Source organism: Tachypleus tridentatus, chromosome 8 (assembly GCF_004210375.1).
Source record: "Tachypleus tridentatus isolate NWPU-2018 chromosome 8, ASM421037v1, whole genome shotgun sequence".
Lineage (NCBI taxonomy): Eukaryota > Metazoa > Arthropoda > Merostomata > Xiphosura > Limulidae > Tachypleus > Tachypleus tridentatus.
In genome coordinates, this window is record NC_134832.1 from 95,379,454 (window position 1) to 95,396,017 (window position 16,564).

Consider the following 16,564-nt stretch of genomic DNA (forward strand, 5'->3'; position numbering starts at 1 on the left):
CTTGTGTGTAGATCATGTGAATGAAAAATGTGTCGACTGTGGCCCCGATTTCCTCGTCAAGTTGCATATTGACCTTATCTCATGTTTCATTACTATGGGAACTGACTCAGTCTGCAACATGCAACTTGTAGATTCAGTAACGCAATTTAAAAAGAGGTTAAAGGAGATGGAAGAAAATGGAAGATTTACTTTCAACGAGAATATCTTCTTGAAGATAAGTTAGCTAAATCATTTTGTTAAAGGGTGACAGACAAAGCTCCTGTATTTGTTATTACCATAACCACCTGGGAAGATCCCAAGCCAATAATTTTTTTGATGAGAATTTATAGATGTAAAGATATTTTGTTGTTGCTGAGTTACAAATTTTCCTTTTGTAACAATGTATACAGAATCAATACTAGCCAAACAAGTACTATTTTTGGCAATAATTTGTTGTTGTTTCTTTTGACAGGTCGAACCCTATATTGGCGTAACTGTTTCTTTCTAACTTAAACTGGAAATCGTAACACCCCTCTGTGGTCTACCCAGTCTCATGAATTTGATCTTTTCGACTAGCAGACTGTATTTTAATACACACATTATTTCTTTAATATTTAATGTTCCCTAGGGCGAAGATGAACCAAGCTAAATGATAAAAATAATCTATACAAACAATCCACAAAATTATAACAAACTGGACGATCAGTGATCTTTCATAATCAATTAATCGATTATATTTGATTAATTACAAATATACAATGCTCATCCACTCTTAGCCTTTAAACTTTCAATTGACATCATTTTAACTTTGAACTATTTGGATTAATTTAATATTATAGTCAGTACTGATTAATTCAAAATGCTATATTATTATAGAGGAATGTGTTTTTCTTGGAAAAAATAATGAAACTTTGGTTACTGTGGTACACAGCTACTTTTCAAAAATAGTTACACATATATCATCACTGTAGAAATAAAACATTACAACTTGAAGAAGTTAAGTAGATTTGTTAATAATTGTATATGTTGGTAATAAAGTAGTTTAATTACGTTTTAAATACAACTCTCTAAAAAAATAAAAAATGTCATGGCATACGTACTACGTCATACACTCAACGAAACCGTTAAAGTTTTAAAAACCTAACTCTCTTTGATTCTTAAAACAGTAGTTTTCGGCAGTTCAACTGATCTTACCATATTGTCACCAGAGTAATACTACAATTTAATATATGCTTAATATGTTCAACACTTTCACATATCTTACCTCTCTTGCTTATAAACACAAAATATATTTTATTCTGATGATGGGTTTAAGGATAAATAGATATTTTACTTGTGGACAAACGATGTTGTACAACAAAATCTTAGAAGAAAAGTAAATCATTATCAGGAAATATCAAATATGTCAGCATATATCTAATAAGTTATACTTCAAATAGCACAGAAAAGTATTATTATCAGAGGTTAAGATTTGCTCTTACCACTAAAAAAAAAAAAAGTTCCATGATTATCCAATCGCGAATGAATCGAAAGATCTCAAAGATTATGTGATTAATGCATCGCCACAGATGAACTTTATTACATACACACGTATTCCATCTTTCGGAGATGTATGTTGTCGTCAACACTTGCCAAATTGTACTATGCACTACAGCTTTCATGGGTTAGATCCAATGTTTGTCTTCCGATGGGGCAACGGTAATTTTACGAACTTCCAACGCTAAAATACGAGGTTAAATTCCTGCGATGGAAACAGCAGATAATTCAGTGCGGTTTTGCTCAGAAGCGACAGGCAGAAGTTTAGTGATGTTTATTTTGATTTATAATGTAAATGTATATATATATATTGTACGATTACTATACATATTTTTATACTTAACTGGATAACTCTAAGTACAGATAAAATAAAAAATTCACAAAAATTGTATAACTTGTGTTTTTGAAATGTTAGGATTTGTCGAAATCATCAAACAGTTCGTTCCTGACATCTTTAAAATCTTTCTCACAAATATCACAGGTTTTATTGTCTTGACATTATTACACATTCTATAGTAATTCTTATACACTAAATCTTAAAATATCTTTTTTTTTACAGCACGTACATATTTTTCACATAATGTCATGTGTACTTTAAGTAAACCATTTTCATCGAAATCGGGTCACATTTTATGTTTGAAATGTGGACAATTGTTTGTTTGTTTTGGAATTTCTCACAAAGCTACTCGAGGGCTATCTGTGCTAGCCGTCCCTAATTTAGCAGTGTAAGGCTAGAGGGAAGGCAGATAGTCATCACCACCCACCGCCACTACGAATAGTGGGATTGACCAAAATTATAACGCCCCCACGGCTGAAAGGGCGAGCATGTTTGGCGCGATAGGGATGCGAACACGCGACCCTCAGATTACAAGTCGCACGCCTTAACACGCTTGGCCAAATGTGGACAACCACTAGCTATACATTTCTCTAGACCAATCGCGACGAGAGAGTCGTTTTAGAACTCACGAGAAACAGACTACTGGTATATAAAAAATCAACACACCGTATGACGTATCATTTTTAGATGATGCTATTTTGTGCCAACATTTTGACAGTTTCCTTCTTTTCAATATTAATTATTCGTCGCTATTGCAACAAGATGTTGCGTAAATGATCAAAATATATTGTTACATTTTTGATAAATCTGTTGTAAAGAAACAAAGTCAAAACATTACAGAATTTATCAAAAAAATATTATGCTTATTTTGGAATAAAACTTGGGGACCAAGGTATATCATAGGCTCTACACAAGTTTGCACCATTTGTGTCGAAGAGTTAAAATACTGGAAAGTCTTTGTCTTTAGAAGGCCAATGGAAATTACTGTTAATTTTGCCCATGCAAGGAGATAACGTTGTTTTTTTTTTTTGCAAGAAGGTTCAATGGATTATTGCAAAAAAATACTGCTGAACTAATATTAATGTTAGGAGCTGCAGTCTACATCCCATCAACTTTTGTAGAGACTTTACGTACTACATTGCTTATGGATCAAGGAATTTGCTGGCCTCTTTGTTTGCTATTAAGCACACAGTTGCTAAACAGATTATTTGTTTGCTGCCCAATGCAGGTATTAAAACCATATTTTTAGTATTATAAGCCGTCATACGTATATAATGTTGAGCCATAGTGGCTTTGTTGGTTTCAGATATCATATATATGTATCACACCAAAAATGTAAACAAAAATATCATCAGTGTTACATAGGAAATTACTGCTTTCATACAATTTTTAAAATTAGTTCTTTACACTGGGTGTTGTAAAAGCTAAAACACAGAATTTCGTATATCATCAAATATGAAAACTCCAAAGGTTGTGAACAGTACGATCACAAGTCATAATTTATGTATAATCTCAATATTATTTATTTGATATTCAAATAAGTAAATGATACCTATTTTACTGAACTTTCAATAGGTCCTGATTTATTTTCTAGATTATCTACATTTTCACTTCATTTACATTCATCTCATTTTGCAATGTATTTTTTGGGTTGGTTGTTTGGCGTTTATTGGCGCAAAGCAACTAGGCTACCTGCGCCAAAGAACCAGTAAAAATAAAAGTAAAATTATTAAAATACGGAAAAAGGAATCGCGCTAAAACAAAAAGTCCAATTTTTGAATTAAAAACTTAAATACAGTTAAAGGCCAGTGGCCCTAAAAAAGTGAAAACCACAACTGAGGCGGATAGTGTCACCATTGCCAATGATAGTGTCCAATGTTAAGGGTGAACCAAGGTAAAAACATTTCTAAAATGGTATCGTCGCTCATGGTCGTAACAATGGCACTGCAGAAAAATGTGGGTTTTTGTGACTCAGGCATAAGCACTAGATGCACGATAAAAGCTTTTGCCGAGAGTATCGGCAATGCTCTGGCATCAGCAACTTCCTGGCCATCAGAGAGCAAGATCAAAAGGCAGCAGAAGTATACTATCCACTGACCTTTCTGATCTTGTCCCATATGATTTTGGAAGTGGTTGCTAGATGTTTATTTAATCCAAGACTCCTTCTGGTTTTAACATCTCACCTGCCGAACTTGTGCAGACATACGGTGAAAAGCAATACAATTTAATAATGTGCGATCCTGTGCCATATGACAGGCAGGTTTCCACCATGGACATGGATAACTGTGGAAAATGGGTCGAGGTTTTAGGAATACACTGAGCAGCTGCCTGGACAATACAGTCAGTTACTGCTGACACAGTTATCTGTTGATAGCTTAAGACGAGGTCAGGATCGAGTTCTGAGAGAGCAGTGAAAGAGGGCCAGTTAGTCTAGTTCAACTTCCATCAAGGTATACAGGTCAGTTGGCATTAGCATTAACCCCCACAGCCAGTCTTTCTCATAATGTTAGGAAAATGATCACTGCCCCATGAATTACTATCAACCCTCCAAAAAAAGTAAAAGAAAAGTGGAGGGGAGCAGATAGAGAAATCAACAGCAGAAAAAGACTGGTCAGGTGCATGAAAATAAGTATAAGAACCAATACTGAAGAGAAATAGGTTGTGATCCAAGAGCATATGCTTTATGAAACAACCCCTCCCATCAATATCAGCACTACCCCAGAGGGGATTATGCTCATTAAAATCCTTCAAAGGGATTAAAAAGGGAGATGGTAACTACTCAATGAGGGCATCATGGTCTGACTGATCATAAGTCTCTTCAAGAGCCAGGTAGAGAGAACAAACAGTGATGGTACAACCCAAAGAAACATAGATGGCTGCAGCATCCAAGTGTGTATTGAGTGGCAAAGACAGGGTGCGCACATGTTGATTGATGAACAGTGCCATCTTTCCACGTACTCGTTCATCATACAACATGTTTCAGAAACATTTCCTCTAAGGAGAGAGACACAGGATGATAAGTCAATCAAATCCTTAATGCAACCTGTATTCGAACAAAACCCCCGACAGTTACACTGTATCAAAGCGGTAATGTTTATTTATGTAGAAAATAATGGAGTTGGGAGTCCTTCTGTTTTAGACATTTTTTTTCTTTATTGGATGAAGATCTATTGGCCTCCATGGATCCTGCCCTGGGTTAAGTAGGCAAAGCTCTGTCTGTGGACAAATATTCTAGCAACTGAGGGTGTGAACAAGTAATCATTTTGGATCTCTGGGTTGCAGAAGAGAATGGACTCTGAGAAATCCAAAGCCAAAGGAAGTGGACTTGGGCAGTCGCTGGAAGGAGTGGCAGGGGCAAAGGTGAAAGTAGACATAGATTCGTCAACTCTTAACCATAGAAGGCAAAAGATTCTTCAGATATTTTGCAAATGACTCTGCTGGAAACACAGAGATCTGTCTGCACTCCCACTGTGGCAGTGGAATGGAGTTCAGCAACATGTACCAGAGATGGAGTAGGGGAAAATAACTACTAAGCTTCTGGATAGAAGATATTGTTTATTGTCTTCAAGCACTGCACCATTCTCCTTCACCAAGTTAGAGCAAGAAATAGAGTAAGAGGGGTGTAAACCACTACAGCTAATACAATGTGGTTCCAGTTCACATTCATATGGGCCACCATAACGAGAAGATTAAAGAAGCATGACATGATATCTTCAAGTGACTGAACTGCTGACACTGGAAACATCTGAGAGGATTGGGAATGTATGGCCACACCTTACAGTTCAGATAACCTGCTTTGACTGTGGCAGGAGGAAGTGGTGATGTCAACGTCAATATCAGAACATTTAGTAGGCATCATAATTCTGTCTTTGCAGTGGAGATTCAGCACACTACAGAAATGCCTTGGCTGAAGAAACTAATGAGAATCTCGGACTTAGGAATGCTCTTTAAATCCCTTTCAATTATAACCCCTCTGGAAGAATTCAAAGTTGCATGGGGTATATTCGATGGCTATATTCCCAATGGATTTCAATATCAAAAGTTTGGTATGTTGTGGTGAAGATATTTCCACCAAATATCTCCAAAGTGTAGCTTCTTTACTGACTTGGGAAAGCCAACAAGCCCCTCTAGTCCCTTTCGAATAAAACAAAAAAAAGGGAGAGATATCCGTCCTAAGGATTTCTCAGATAAGGAATGCATAATTAGAAATCTAGGTACATAATTTGACTGTGATTGTGACTGTACAATAAAGTTGTTCATGCATGGTCATTTTCTGTTACTGTTTTATTTCAATTTTTAATTTTTTATTTATTCGTTCATGAATGGGGGTATCCATAATAAAGGCAATACATTTCAATGCTCACTGATCCCACCAACCATGTAACCCTACAAGAGGATGTACTACAATGCCAGATTTCATGAGCACTATATCCAAACAACAGCATCAGACACAATGTCCACAACCCCTATTGAGAATGTCCAACACTTGTTCTCAGCTGACTCCAGCCCAAGTGGACCTGCTTATTGAACATTAGCAATCTGTTTACAGGAACTCAAAGCCAAAGTAGTGTGTTAGGGTTGGACTCCTCAACCACCATGATCCTCTCCTCCATTTCATGGGTCGCTATGCATGACAAACAGGGGAGGTAAACTGAAAGTACAGAACCTTCTCTAAGAGGTCCCCTCTCCACATACAAGAATCCACCTTAAGGGGCACAATTTTGAGAAGAAAACATTCAACCTCCAGCAAATACCAGTTGAAACATACAAGTTAAATATTTAATTAGTATTGTTAAATACATATTAGTTTAGGTAGAGATATAATTATTTAAAGACAAAATACCCAAATGAGGTAAAACTTGATAAGTTATTCTACTGAATTTTAGAACTTTTGTATCACACCATTACCCAAATGAGGTAAAACTTAATAACTTATTCTACTGAATTTTAGAACTTTTGTATCACACCATTACCATATGTATGTTTCTCACACATGTCAATATATTTTGTTTTCAAACAACACTTGGATGTCTTCAATTAAAGCCAAGAAAAACTGAAATCTGATTTGATAACTTTTTGTTTACTAATTTAGAAGATTGTCTTAAAATTACCTTCTGTGAAATGAACAAGAATCACACTATTTGAAAATATTAATTTTATTCAAATTTCAACAGATTCACAAATTTGCACAAAAGAAAAATTATTAATGTACATTATTTTACTTATATTAAGATAGCAGAAGTATCAAATCTTACAAGTTTTTACTACTTTATTTCTGTTTGCTTTAAATTGTCATGAATTGCATGTTTTAAATTAAGTACTGATAAGGAAACTGAATGCTAATCCCCAAACAATCTCATCTTAATGAAAAAAAACATCTAATATGAAAATTACATTTACAAGGAGGATCTGATATACACATTCTCAGGGTAAACATAACCTAATTATCTAATATACATAAGAGTGTATACTGAATTCAATGATCATTACTTACTACATGATAATGCTAGAATAAATCATTTTCACTTAATCAAGGTGGTAAATAAAACAGCGAAGTATAGAATTCTGGTTCTGAAAGTTTGCGCCAATACCGGTTCACTATTTCCTGAATTTTTAATTTCCGACGAACATGTGGAGGTAGACAACTGAAAGAAATTCCAAACAGAGGAATAATTTGCATTAACAATGTTTGTGCTCAGTACCAAACCACTCTCTGTTTAATAAAATAACATTGTTCCTAAGAGCTTTAGATGTAGCTATAAGAAGTTAAGCACAAAGAAATACAATGTGCTATTTATGCTCTGCCCACCAGGGGTGTCAAAACCTGAATTCTAGTATTGTAAGTCCACAGACATACTGCAGTGCTACTAAGAAGCTTAATGCATTATATTTTAGTATATATTATTGAAATTACTACAATAATATACAAACAAGTTACTATCCATATGTACAGGTCTGGTTGTAACAACAGATTTGTATATTTCTCTAAATGCTTTCCAACAACATGCAAAGAATTCACAACTTCCACTCCCACTTACACACATGGTTGAATAAAAATAGCTCCTTCTATTTCTTACTAATCACATTTCAGCAGTATGAAAACAAAGCTTATAAATCATGTTTTACATACTAGAACTCTGTGTATCTTTACGAAATTTGATAAACAAATCTGCTGTACACAAAAACCAGTTTTAATAAAATATTTATAGGAAAAATTTGTCTGAATGTCCAAAGCCTTTATTGAGTTAATAAGAGTACAAGTTGATTTTAATACTACAAATAAAAATACTTCTTTCAATCTTACAGTTCTCATATTCTATTTGAGTAACCTCTAGAACCTTTTAAACAAACATCAAAAGATTTTTATCTGCTATTTTATCAACTTTAACACTAGCTAAATCATCAGTGTAAAGTGATATAAAAGTTCAAAAATTATGAAATAAATATATTTTTCCTTCTTCAAAAGAGTTATTCTTTTGTCATACCTTCACTTCAGAATTTCAGATGTTTATCTTTCCAGAAACAGTGTATTTTAATATTATAGTTTTATTGCTTGGCTTGTACAATGCACAGTTTATTGCTCTGTGAAAAGCAACACATCATAGTGGGAACATATTATCAGATTCACATAAACTTATGAATGTGAGTGAATCTCTAGACTTGTATACTTACAGTTATCTAACCCTTTGTTTTTGATCTCCTTTGTTGTAGGAACAAAAATTTATGAACCTTTCATACATTTATTTTAAAACATAAATAAATACATAAATCACTAAAACAGCATGTCTTAAAACACCTGAAATGTAACTATTTTTCTAAAGAAAACTAATTAGGGTAAAAAAACAAAAAACTGTCAAATGCTTTGCTTAACAACATGCCATTAATGAAATCCTATAGTTCAACATCTACTCCCATTATTTCAAAGGGGCCAATGTATGCTAAAATTATAATTTAAGCTTTTTCTATTGGTTGTATGTCAAATACAAACACATGGTTCGAAAACTGCTTTGAAAGTGAAGGATACATGGGCAGAACATTTACAGTGCATTGGCAAACTTTATTAATTTCTCACTAAACTAAGATAGGAAGTTGATATTGGATCTTGAAATTGTTTAAGATTGTGTTTACATAAGTCAGACAGTGTATATAACCTAATGTATCACGTGTTACACAAAAGTAAAGAATGAAAATGTGTTTTATATATTTCCTTTTCAAATTAAAACTTAAAAAATATAAATATTTGAATTATAAACTAAAGGTTGATACTAATTTAATTAATATACATATAATTACAAAATTTTCTTTGGGAAGGTGGTGATATGTATATTCTAGTCAAACAGGAAATCCAAAGTAACAAAGTTCCTGACTTGTAAAGCCTTTAAAACTGGTGCTAGTTACTCAGTAGTTAGCCATGGTGGTCTGACAAAATAACAGGTAATCAATCAAACTGTTGATCATCACATCCCTGTAATTCCTATGCATAACATGTTTGACATTTCTTTTAAAAATTATTCTAGTATTTTGACTCACATAATATTTTTTTCCTAATTTGTGGAGCAAGTGTTCAATTGATATACATTTCAAAGAGCATTGAAATGTGGATATTCTTTACTTATAAAATTTGCCACATGAATGGTTTTTAAAAAAGCTAACTAAAATATCAGAATCTTTTCAAACAGTATACCGTAGAATATGCTCCTTGTCCTGACTACTTAAAATCGCTACTTTGCAGGACAAAGTACTTTACTTATTTGGCAGTTTTCAGTTAATAATATGTCTCACATACAAAAAAATCATATCTTTTGTCAAATATTTTTAATAAAATAAACGATTTATTCATGAATATACTGAGCATTTGTTTTGAATAGTTTGTTTGTTTTTTTGAATTTTGCACAAAGTTTCTCGAAGGCTATCTGTGCTAGCTGTCCCTAATTTAGTAGTGTAAGACAAGAGGGAAGGCAGCTAGTCATCACCACCCACCGCCAACTCTTGGGCTACTCTTTTACCAATGAATAGTGGGATTGAACATCACATCATAATGCCCCCACGGCTGAAAGCCATGACCCTCAGATTACGAGTCGCACGCCTTAACACGCTTGGCCATGCCGGGCCTTGTTTTGAATAGATCATATGCTAAGTAATGTTCATGTTAAAAAGATTAAAAATACTTTTCCTTGCTTCAAAAACCTCAAATGTCCTTTGTGTAATCCCTAACCCCTCCAAAATGCATTTCAAATGTCTTTTTTTTTCTGTAACTCTTTTTAGTTTATCTGTCATTTTCTCTAAAATGGAATCAGTTAATTTGACCAACCTCATAACTTTAATAAGATCAAAACAAATTCAAATTATCCTTTATTTCTTTTTAGAATTATTTCAAATTGTAATATGAAACTACACTTGTTTATCCTAAGTAGCTCTAAGTTCGTAACAGTATACATCTATTTACAATTACATTTTAGCATTTTACTACCCTTTAAACCATGTCTAACTGCTATCTGTGCCATTATAAGTTGTAAATCACTTGGGTCATGTGCAGTTGACATTACCCATGAGCTACTACAAGCTACTCCTATGTGTGACTCACAAAAAATTTTTATATTATTTCTATTATTTATTTTACTTAACTAACCAAAAATATCTTATTTTTACATTTCAGTTACTTTTATAATTATACACGAAAAGTAAATGTGAAAAACAATAAATAAAATACATAAAATACTTTCTTCTTGCTCTTGATTGTCAAAGAGAGTTTACCCTATTTTTTTAATAGTTGTAGTATTACACTTAATATTTTTATTTAAATAAATAATGCACCAAACAGTATAGACTAATAACATGCAAAAGTAGATAAATTTCCTTACTTCTAAACATTTGTATGGCTTTGCAACTATGCAACAAGAGTCAATACAAATTCATCCAAGCTATTCATTAACTTTCTAATGAAACTTTGTTGGTACATTTAACCATTTAGAACATAGTATTATATGTCATTTGACAGACTAAAACCTTGACTTTTTATAAGTAACAAGTAATATACAATTAAATGTCAGAGAGAGAGAGAATTATTAATGAATTATTTAAAAGATGTAACAGGTAGAACTGGCAGGAGGGATCTCATTTTTTATTTAATAACTCTGAAATCAAACAAAATTAAAGACAATAATAAATGTGGTTTGTTTCAGCAATGACAACTGTAATTTATGTTTAAATTTGAACATTTTCAAGGGGTGGTTGATAAAACTGGGAAGATTACATGCTAAGAGAAAATATGTTGTGTGTCACACAAAGGAAAATTCAGAAAATTTTTAATAATGCATTGTAGAATTAAGAACTTAAAACTTGTATAATAGTAAAATATGAATTATTAGCTTAGACTTTATGTTATTTTAATTGTTATTGCAAATGAAAAGTAGGTTAACAACACTTTGAATGTAAGAAACAAAAACCTTGTGTCATTCACAGTAAAGGATACCTGTGACGATAGGTTTAAATACATCTATTTTAATTAATTACTGTGCAAGTTTTAAAGTGTCCTAATTTTAAAAATCATACCTTTCTGCATCTAAGCGTCTCCTACGACACAAATTTAAAGCTGTTTGTCTAACAAGAGTTCCAAGTGTACGACGACTAACAACCATTCCATCAACCAAAGGAAGAGCCAGTGTCATTCTAAAAAAGTTGAAGTATAAATCAGCTTTTGAGTACAGGTAAAAGTGGATGAGAAGAAATACTCTAATGGTACAATGCATACCAAAACTTATTTAGTTAAATCATTGGAAATAGCTAACCTTCCACTTGGTCCTTGCATTTTTATACGAAACAGTCCATTTTGTAAAGCATGTATAAAGATAATAAAAATGTCCTTCTCTGAACAACGAGGAGTTAAAACGGGAGGCTCCAAACCAGTTACCGTTTCTTGAACTAAGTCTCCTGAAATGGGAAGCATGCAACTTAATTGTAGAAATCACAAAATTTAATTTAAATACAGAAAACAAAAACTTTTTATAGAAATATAAATGAGAAAGACTTAGTTGATTTGTTGAATATAACTTCTAATCAGAAGTAGAATTTGTTAATCATTTAATCATTGGGCAAATTAATTAATTACTTTCAACTGATTGATTGTTTAAATATCTGGATAGTTGAAATAAAAGAAACAGTAATAACAGAAAACTAATTTTCATAAGTTGATTACTTTCATGAGATATGAAACTATTAACTAAGCTGAACAACCTTAAATTAATCTATAATACATTGAGATATAACAGCAGTATTTTAACAATAACTGGAAAACCTAATTTTTATTAATTGATTATTTTTATGATATCAACTGACTTGATAATAATTTTAATTAGTTTATGTGAAACTAAACAATGCTTATAGGTGATCAGTTAATCAGACTAACCACCCAGCTCTACTTGTAATTTTAAAACAATAAACTGTAAACAAACATTTCCTCTAGCTTTATTATTTAGTAACTGTACAGTTTCACTAAGATCTCATAACGTAACCATTTTTGCAAATGTTAATTTACATCCATTTCAAAACACAACTTTAAACAAGTACAGTACACTGTATAACTAAGATAATGCTCTAGTAACTTTACTTTTTTTTTAAGTATTGTTTACTGGAAATCTACTGACTAACAAAAAGCTATGTCTCAATTTGTTTGTTAAATTAGGATTTCCTATACTAACATTTGAAACATTAGAGAGAATCCAAAAATTCAATAAACATGAAGGTTTCCAATGTAATTTTAAAAAATATATATATAATTTATATTTTTTCCCATAAAAAATTTAACTGATACATTTAAAATGTACATTGGAAAAAAAAATCTAAATTTTCTGAACTGAAGACATTTCCATACTATGTTACTATTTAAATTTCTAGAATGTGGTTCTACAAAACACGAGTCATGCCACTATAATGTTTCTAACATAAAATACTATCACATATCAAATATAAAAAAACACAAAAATCAAAGACAAATCTGAAGCTAACACAAACCAGTAAATCTATTAAACACAATTTTTAATTAGCCAAGTTTATGCTCTGTGTTAAAACTAGATGCTTGCCATTCATGATTGGCAAGCAGTAAAGCCTACTATTTATCATAATGACAATGGTAATTCTAAAACAAATTTTGCAAAGTCTATTTTCCATTTCATTTGACATCTTTTTTCTCCTGCTTGTTTCTCCTTTTAATTTATTGTACACAAGTAAACAGCAAAAGATAGCAGCATCACAACAAATCTGTTATTTAACCCAACAGAAGCACCTCTCTACAGGATATTATTAAACAGCTGAACCATTATGTCTCAACTGGCATTTCATTTACATTACTGATACACACAGTTGAACAGCTTTTTAGTATTATTAGCTTTAACAGCTTATCATTTTGTCATGTTGTTTTCTTCTTGACACAAACTTAGTCATGCATTGAAAACGATAAATTAAATGACTTGTGCTACATTTTATTGATCTTAAACACAGCAAAGAAGTACTCGTTTAGTGATAGTTACAAGCATTACAGATTTGCTAAAATACAAGAAGATGGAAACAAGTCTGTGGCTAAAGTTCTGAATGTCCTTGATACAATGAAGAGCACACACCAACTTGCCAATAGTTCTCAAATCTCCCACCTTCCACATGATTTAATTATTACACTTGCATCAGGAGGACATTTACAAGTTCTGTTTTTCCACCATAATTTAGTTGTTGTTTTTGGTAACAATTACATTTATGCTGTTAACTTCACTAAGTACAAAATCAGAAGATGGCATGTACTACTACTGCAAATGTTTTAACAATACTGGAATACTTAGAATTTCTTACAAGGACTTTTACTCATGTAGTAAACAGAGTTTGTATCTATATTAACGACCCTTATTGATCTATGTATTAATATGTTTAATTCCAAGTTGTCTACTGCTGTCTAGTGAGTTTCAAAGTTGTGTTGATATTCAAATTCAGAACTTATGTCCTATTGTCATCCTGGTGATTAAAAACATGAAGGAATAAATAATACAGAAATATTAATATTATTTTGATTAGGCCTATTCACCTTCACTGTATGAAGAGCAGGACTTATCAGTCAGGCCTAACTTCAAGAAGCTACTGTTAGTCTCTTTTCTCTCTTGGATACTTTTTACTTTCCTATTTTAGGGTCACTGTTGATGCTTTAAAAATAAACTAAGCATTACTAGCTTTTTAGTTAAGCCATCTTCTTCTACACATCCCATTCCTAACACTTGAATTCATTGTTAGTTTTTTGTTTTTTATGTCATGTTTTGTCTCAATCAAAATAATTATTAGTTATCACCACTCTCATTCTCTTGACTCTTGTTGTTAAAACAAAAATGTTACCTTGCAGTCTTCTCCATTGTTCACAGATCATTTTCAAGTATTTTTTTAGCAACCTTAAGTTCTAAACAGGTCTTGGGTTTTAGTCACTTTGAATTTAAGCCACATCATTGTTGATAGCAACTCAACAAAAACAGGACCTTTGTGTTTCAGATATAAGTCTGCTTGTTTAAAATTAGAATTTTGAAAACAGTGTAAGCTTTTTCAAGTTGTGTCTCATTGCTTGAACTTTGAAAGATTATTCATATAAAATTTATATAAAAGTAATATAGATATAAAAAAGAATAAATTCAATTTTGAAAAATGAGATTAGATATAAATAGGTTATTTAATAATTTGAAACATACAAGTAAAATATTCTTTATCAGTCTTTGAAAACATTATTTCTAAACTAGAATTTGTTTATTTAAAAATAGAATTGAATAACATGTTATAACAAATTAGAGTTAATTAACAATGAAAATTAAATCAACTTTGTTTGAAACAGCACTCATAAACAAACCTTGTGATGCCACTTATAATTTATCTTACTAAATTAAAGAGAACTTTGTCATATATATTCTTAAAATGGCTGGTACGAGTATTAAAACTTCAACTAAATAAAAGTACAAAAAGATAACCCAAAAAAGCCAAAACATTGTTCTGTATTTTATTTTAATTAAAGTTGTAATACTCATATCAGCCATCTTGAGAATACATTTTTACTTCAAGTGGGTTTCTTGCAATCATGAACTTTGTCATTTGTCTTTTGGGCCTACTCCTAAAACATTACAGTTCCACAGTCATCTGTCTTCAAATTTTTAGTGTTTTAAAGTTTGCTCCATTTCTCTTAGAAATGAAGGAATTTTTTTTGACAAAGTAAGAAAACAATATACATTAATAGTTTTGCAATGTTTTCTTTTTATAAGTAAAACATTTTATATTTCAAAATAATATAGCTAAAACTTTAATATCCCTATTAAAATCCTAAATTATTGACAAAGTACTTTATTTATTACTGAAAGATAAGGTAGAATAGTATTCTAAAATTTTAAAAGATAATTTTAAAAGTACTTAAAAAGATAATTTTTTACCAAAGGGAAATGTTGCATGATCTTCAAAACTTTCTAGCCATACAACTAATACTTTAAAGTCACCACTACTACTGGAACTGAACTGACGACCAAATTTATGGCCAGATCCTGGACGAGTACGACCAAATCCTTCAGATGGTTCAAGGCTTAATGACAGACCTCTGGGTTTGCTACTTTCAGATGATGACTGAGAAGACAATGATGTCCTATCTTCTTCTACAGGATGATCCAGAGAATGACGGTCCAAAGGTACATCAAATCTGACTGCTATCAGAAAATACTTGTAGATTTGTTACTGATTCTTTGTTGTTAGAGAAACATTAATAATTTGAAACAATACAATTACTATAAAATAATTACATAGTCAAAACTGATTTCAAGTTTAATGAGGTATTGTTGCAATACAAATTCACAGAAGTGGAATTTCTGAAACATTGAATACAAGTAGAACAAAAGTCAATATAGTTGAAAGTACTTTAACACACTATTTTAAAAACATGCAATAATTTCAACTGATAATAATAAAACATGAATATCAAGTATATTACACCATCCCTAACCTGATTAGGAAAATTTAAAGAAAAGGAAAACAAACAATTTACTGTTTTTTTTTCCATACATGGTTATTTTTAATTTTTTTGAAATATTTCAATAACAATATGTGAAAACACAAAACTAATTTCAAAACTGACTGCTGAAATAACATCACTGAACCAGTGCATTAATAATATGCTTCTTTGACACTTACCATGAAATCATCAAAAAAGGCTGTGATAAACATAAACTAGTTATAGTTGGAATACTGCATTTAGCCAGTTATGTTTTTCATGCCAGTTGCAATAGATTATGCACAATTTTAGCACAAACTCATAAGCCAGCTCAGGTATAGTACAGATAAGATTAGTCACTACACTTATGAAAATATATTAAATTAGATTTTCTTAATACCATATTGATAGGCACATGGTATGCTAAACCTGATGGTAAAATCATAAAGTCTGATTTAGAATATAAATTTCCAGACTTCTTGTAAACTGTGCAAAACTTTCACAATTATTCAGGTTTACAGACCAATCTTAGCACTCTGATAGCATGTATCTCAAAGTTTTAAATAATTTGGTTCTTCTGAGGTAATTGGCAAAGAAGTAATACATGGTTGTTTTATTATTTTAACCTTGTGTAATATAGATGTTGTGTACATGTTAGATTCACAGTTTATAACTTCACCAACAAGTTTTGTTTTATACATATTCCAAGATTTCAAAAGATGCTT

The 16,564-nt window shown here is 31.7% G+C and overlaps 1 protein-coding gene across 8 annotated transcripts in view; it reads right to left on the bottom strand.

Moving 5' to 3' along the window:
- Window positions 1-6,992: 6,992 nt before the first annotated feature.
- The window catches only part of LOC143222987 (ral GTPase-activating protein subunit beta), a 152,004-nt gene continuing 142,432 nt past the window's right edge, over window positions 6,993-16,564 (bottom strand). For 6 of the 8 annotated variants that reach the window (XM_076450310.1, XM_076450305.1, XM_076450311.1 and 3 more), the window contains 4 exons: window positions 15,292-15,558; window positions 11,641-11,782; window positions 11,405-11,521; window positions 6,993-7,497 (listed from right to left, as the gene is read on the bottom strand). In XM_076450310.1, coding sequence (XP_076306425.1) covers window positions 7,383-7,497; window positions 11,405-11,521; window positions 11,641-11,782; window positions 15,292-15,558 — 641 coding nt within the window. In that variant the 3' untranslated portion in view covers window positions 6,993-7,382. The remainder of the gene's footprint in view (window positions 7,498-11,404; window positions 11,522-11,640; window positions 11,783-15,291; window positions 15,559-16,564) is intronic. The other 2 variants (XM_076450312.1, XM_076450309.1) reach the window with 1 other exon arrangement.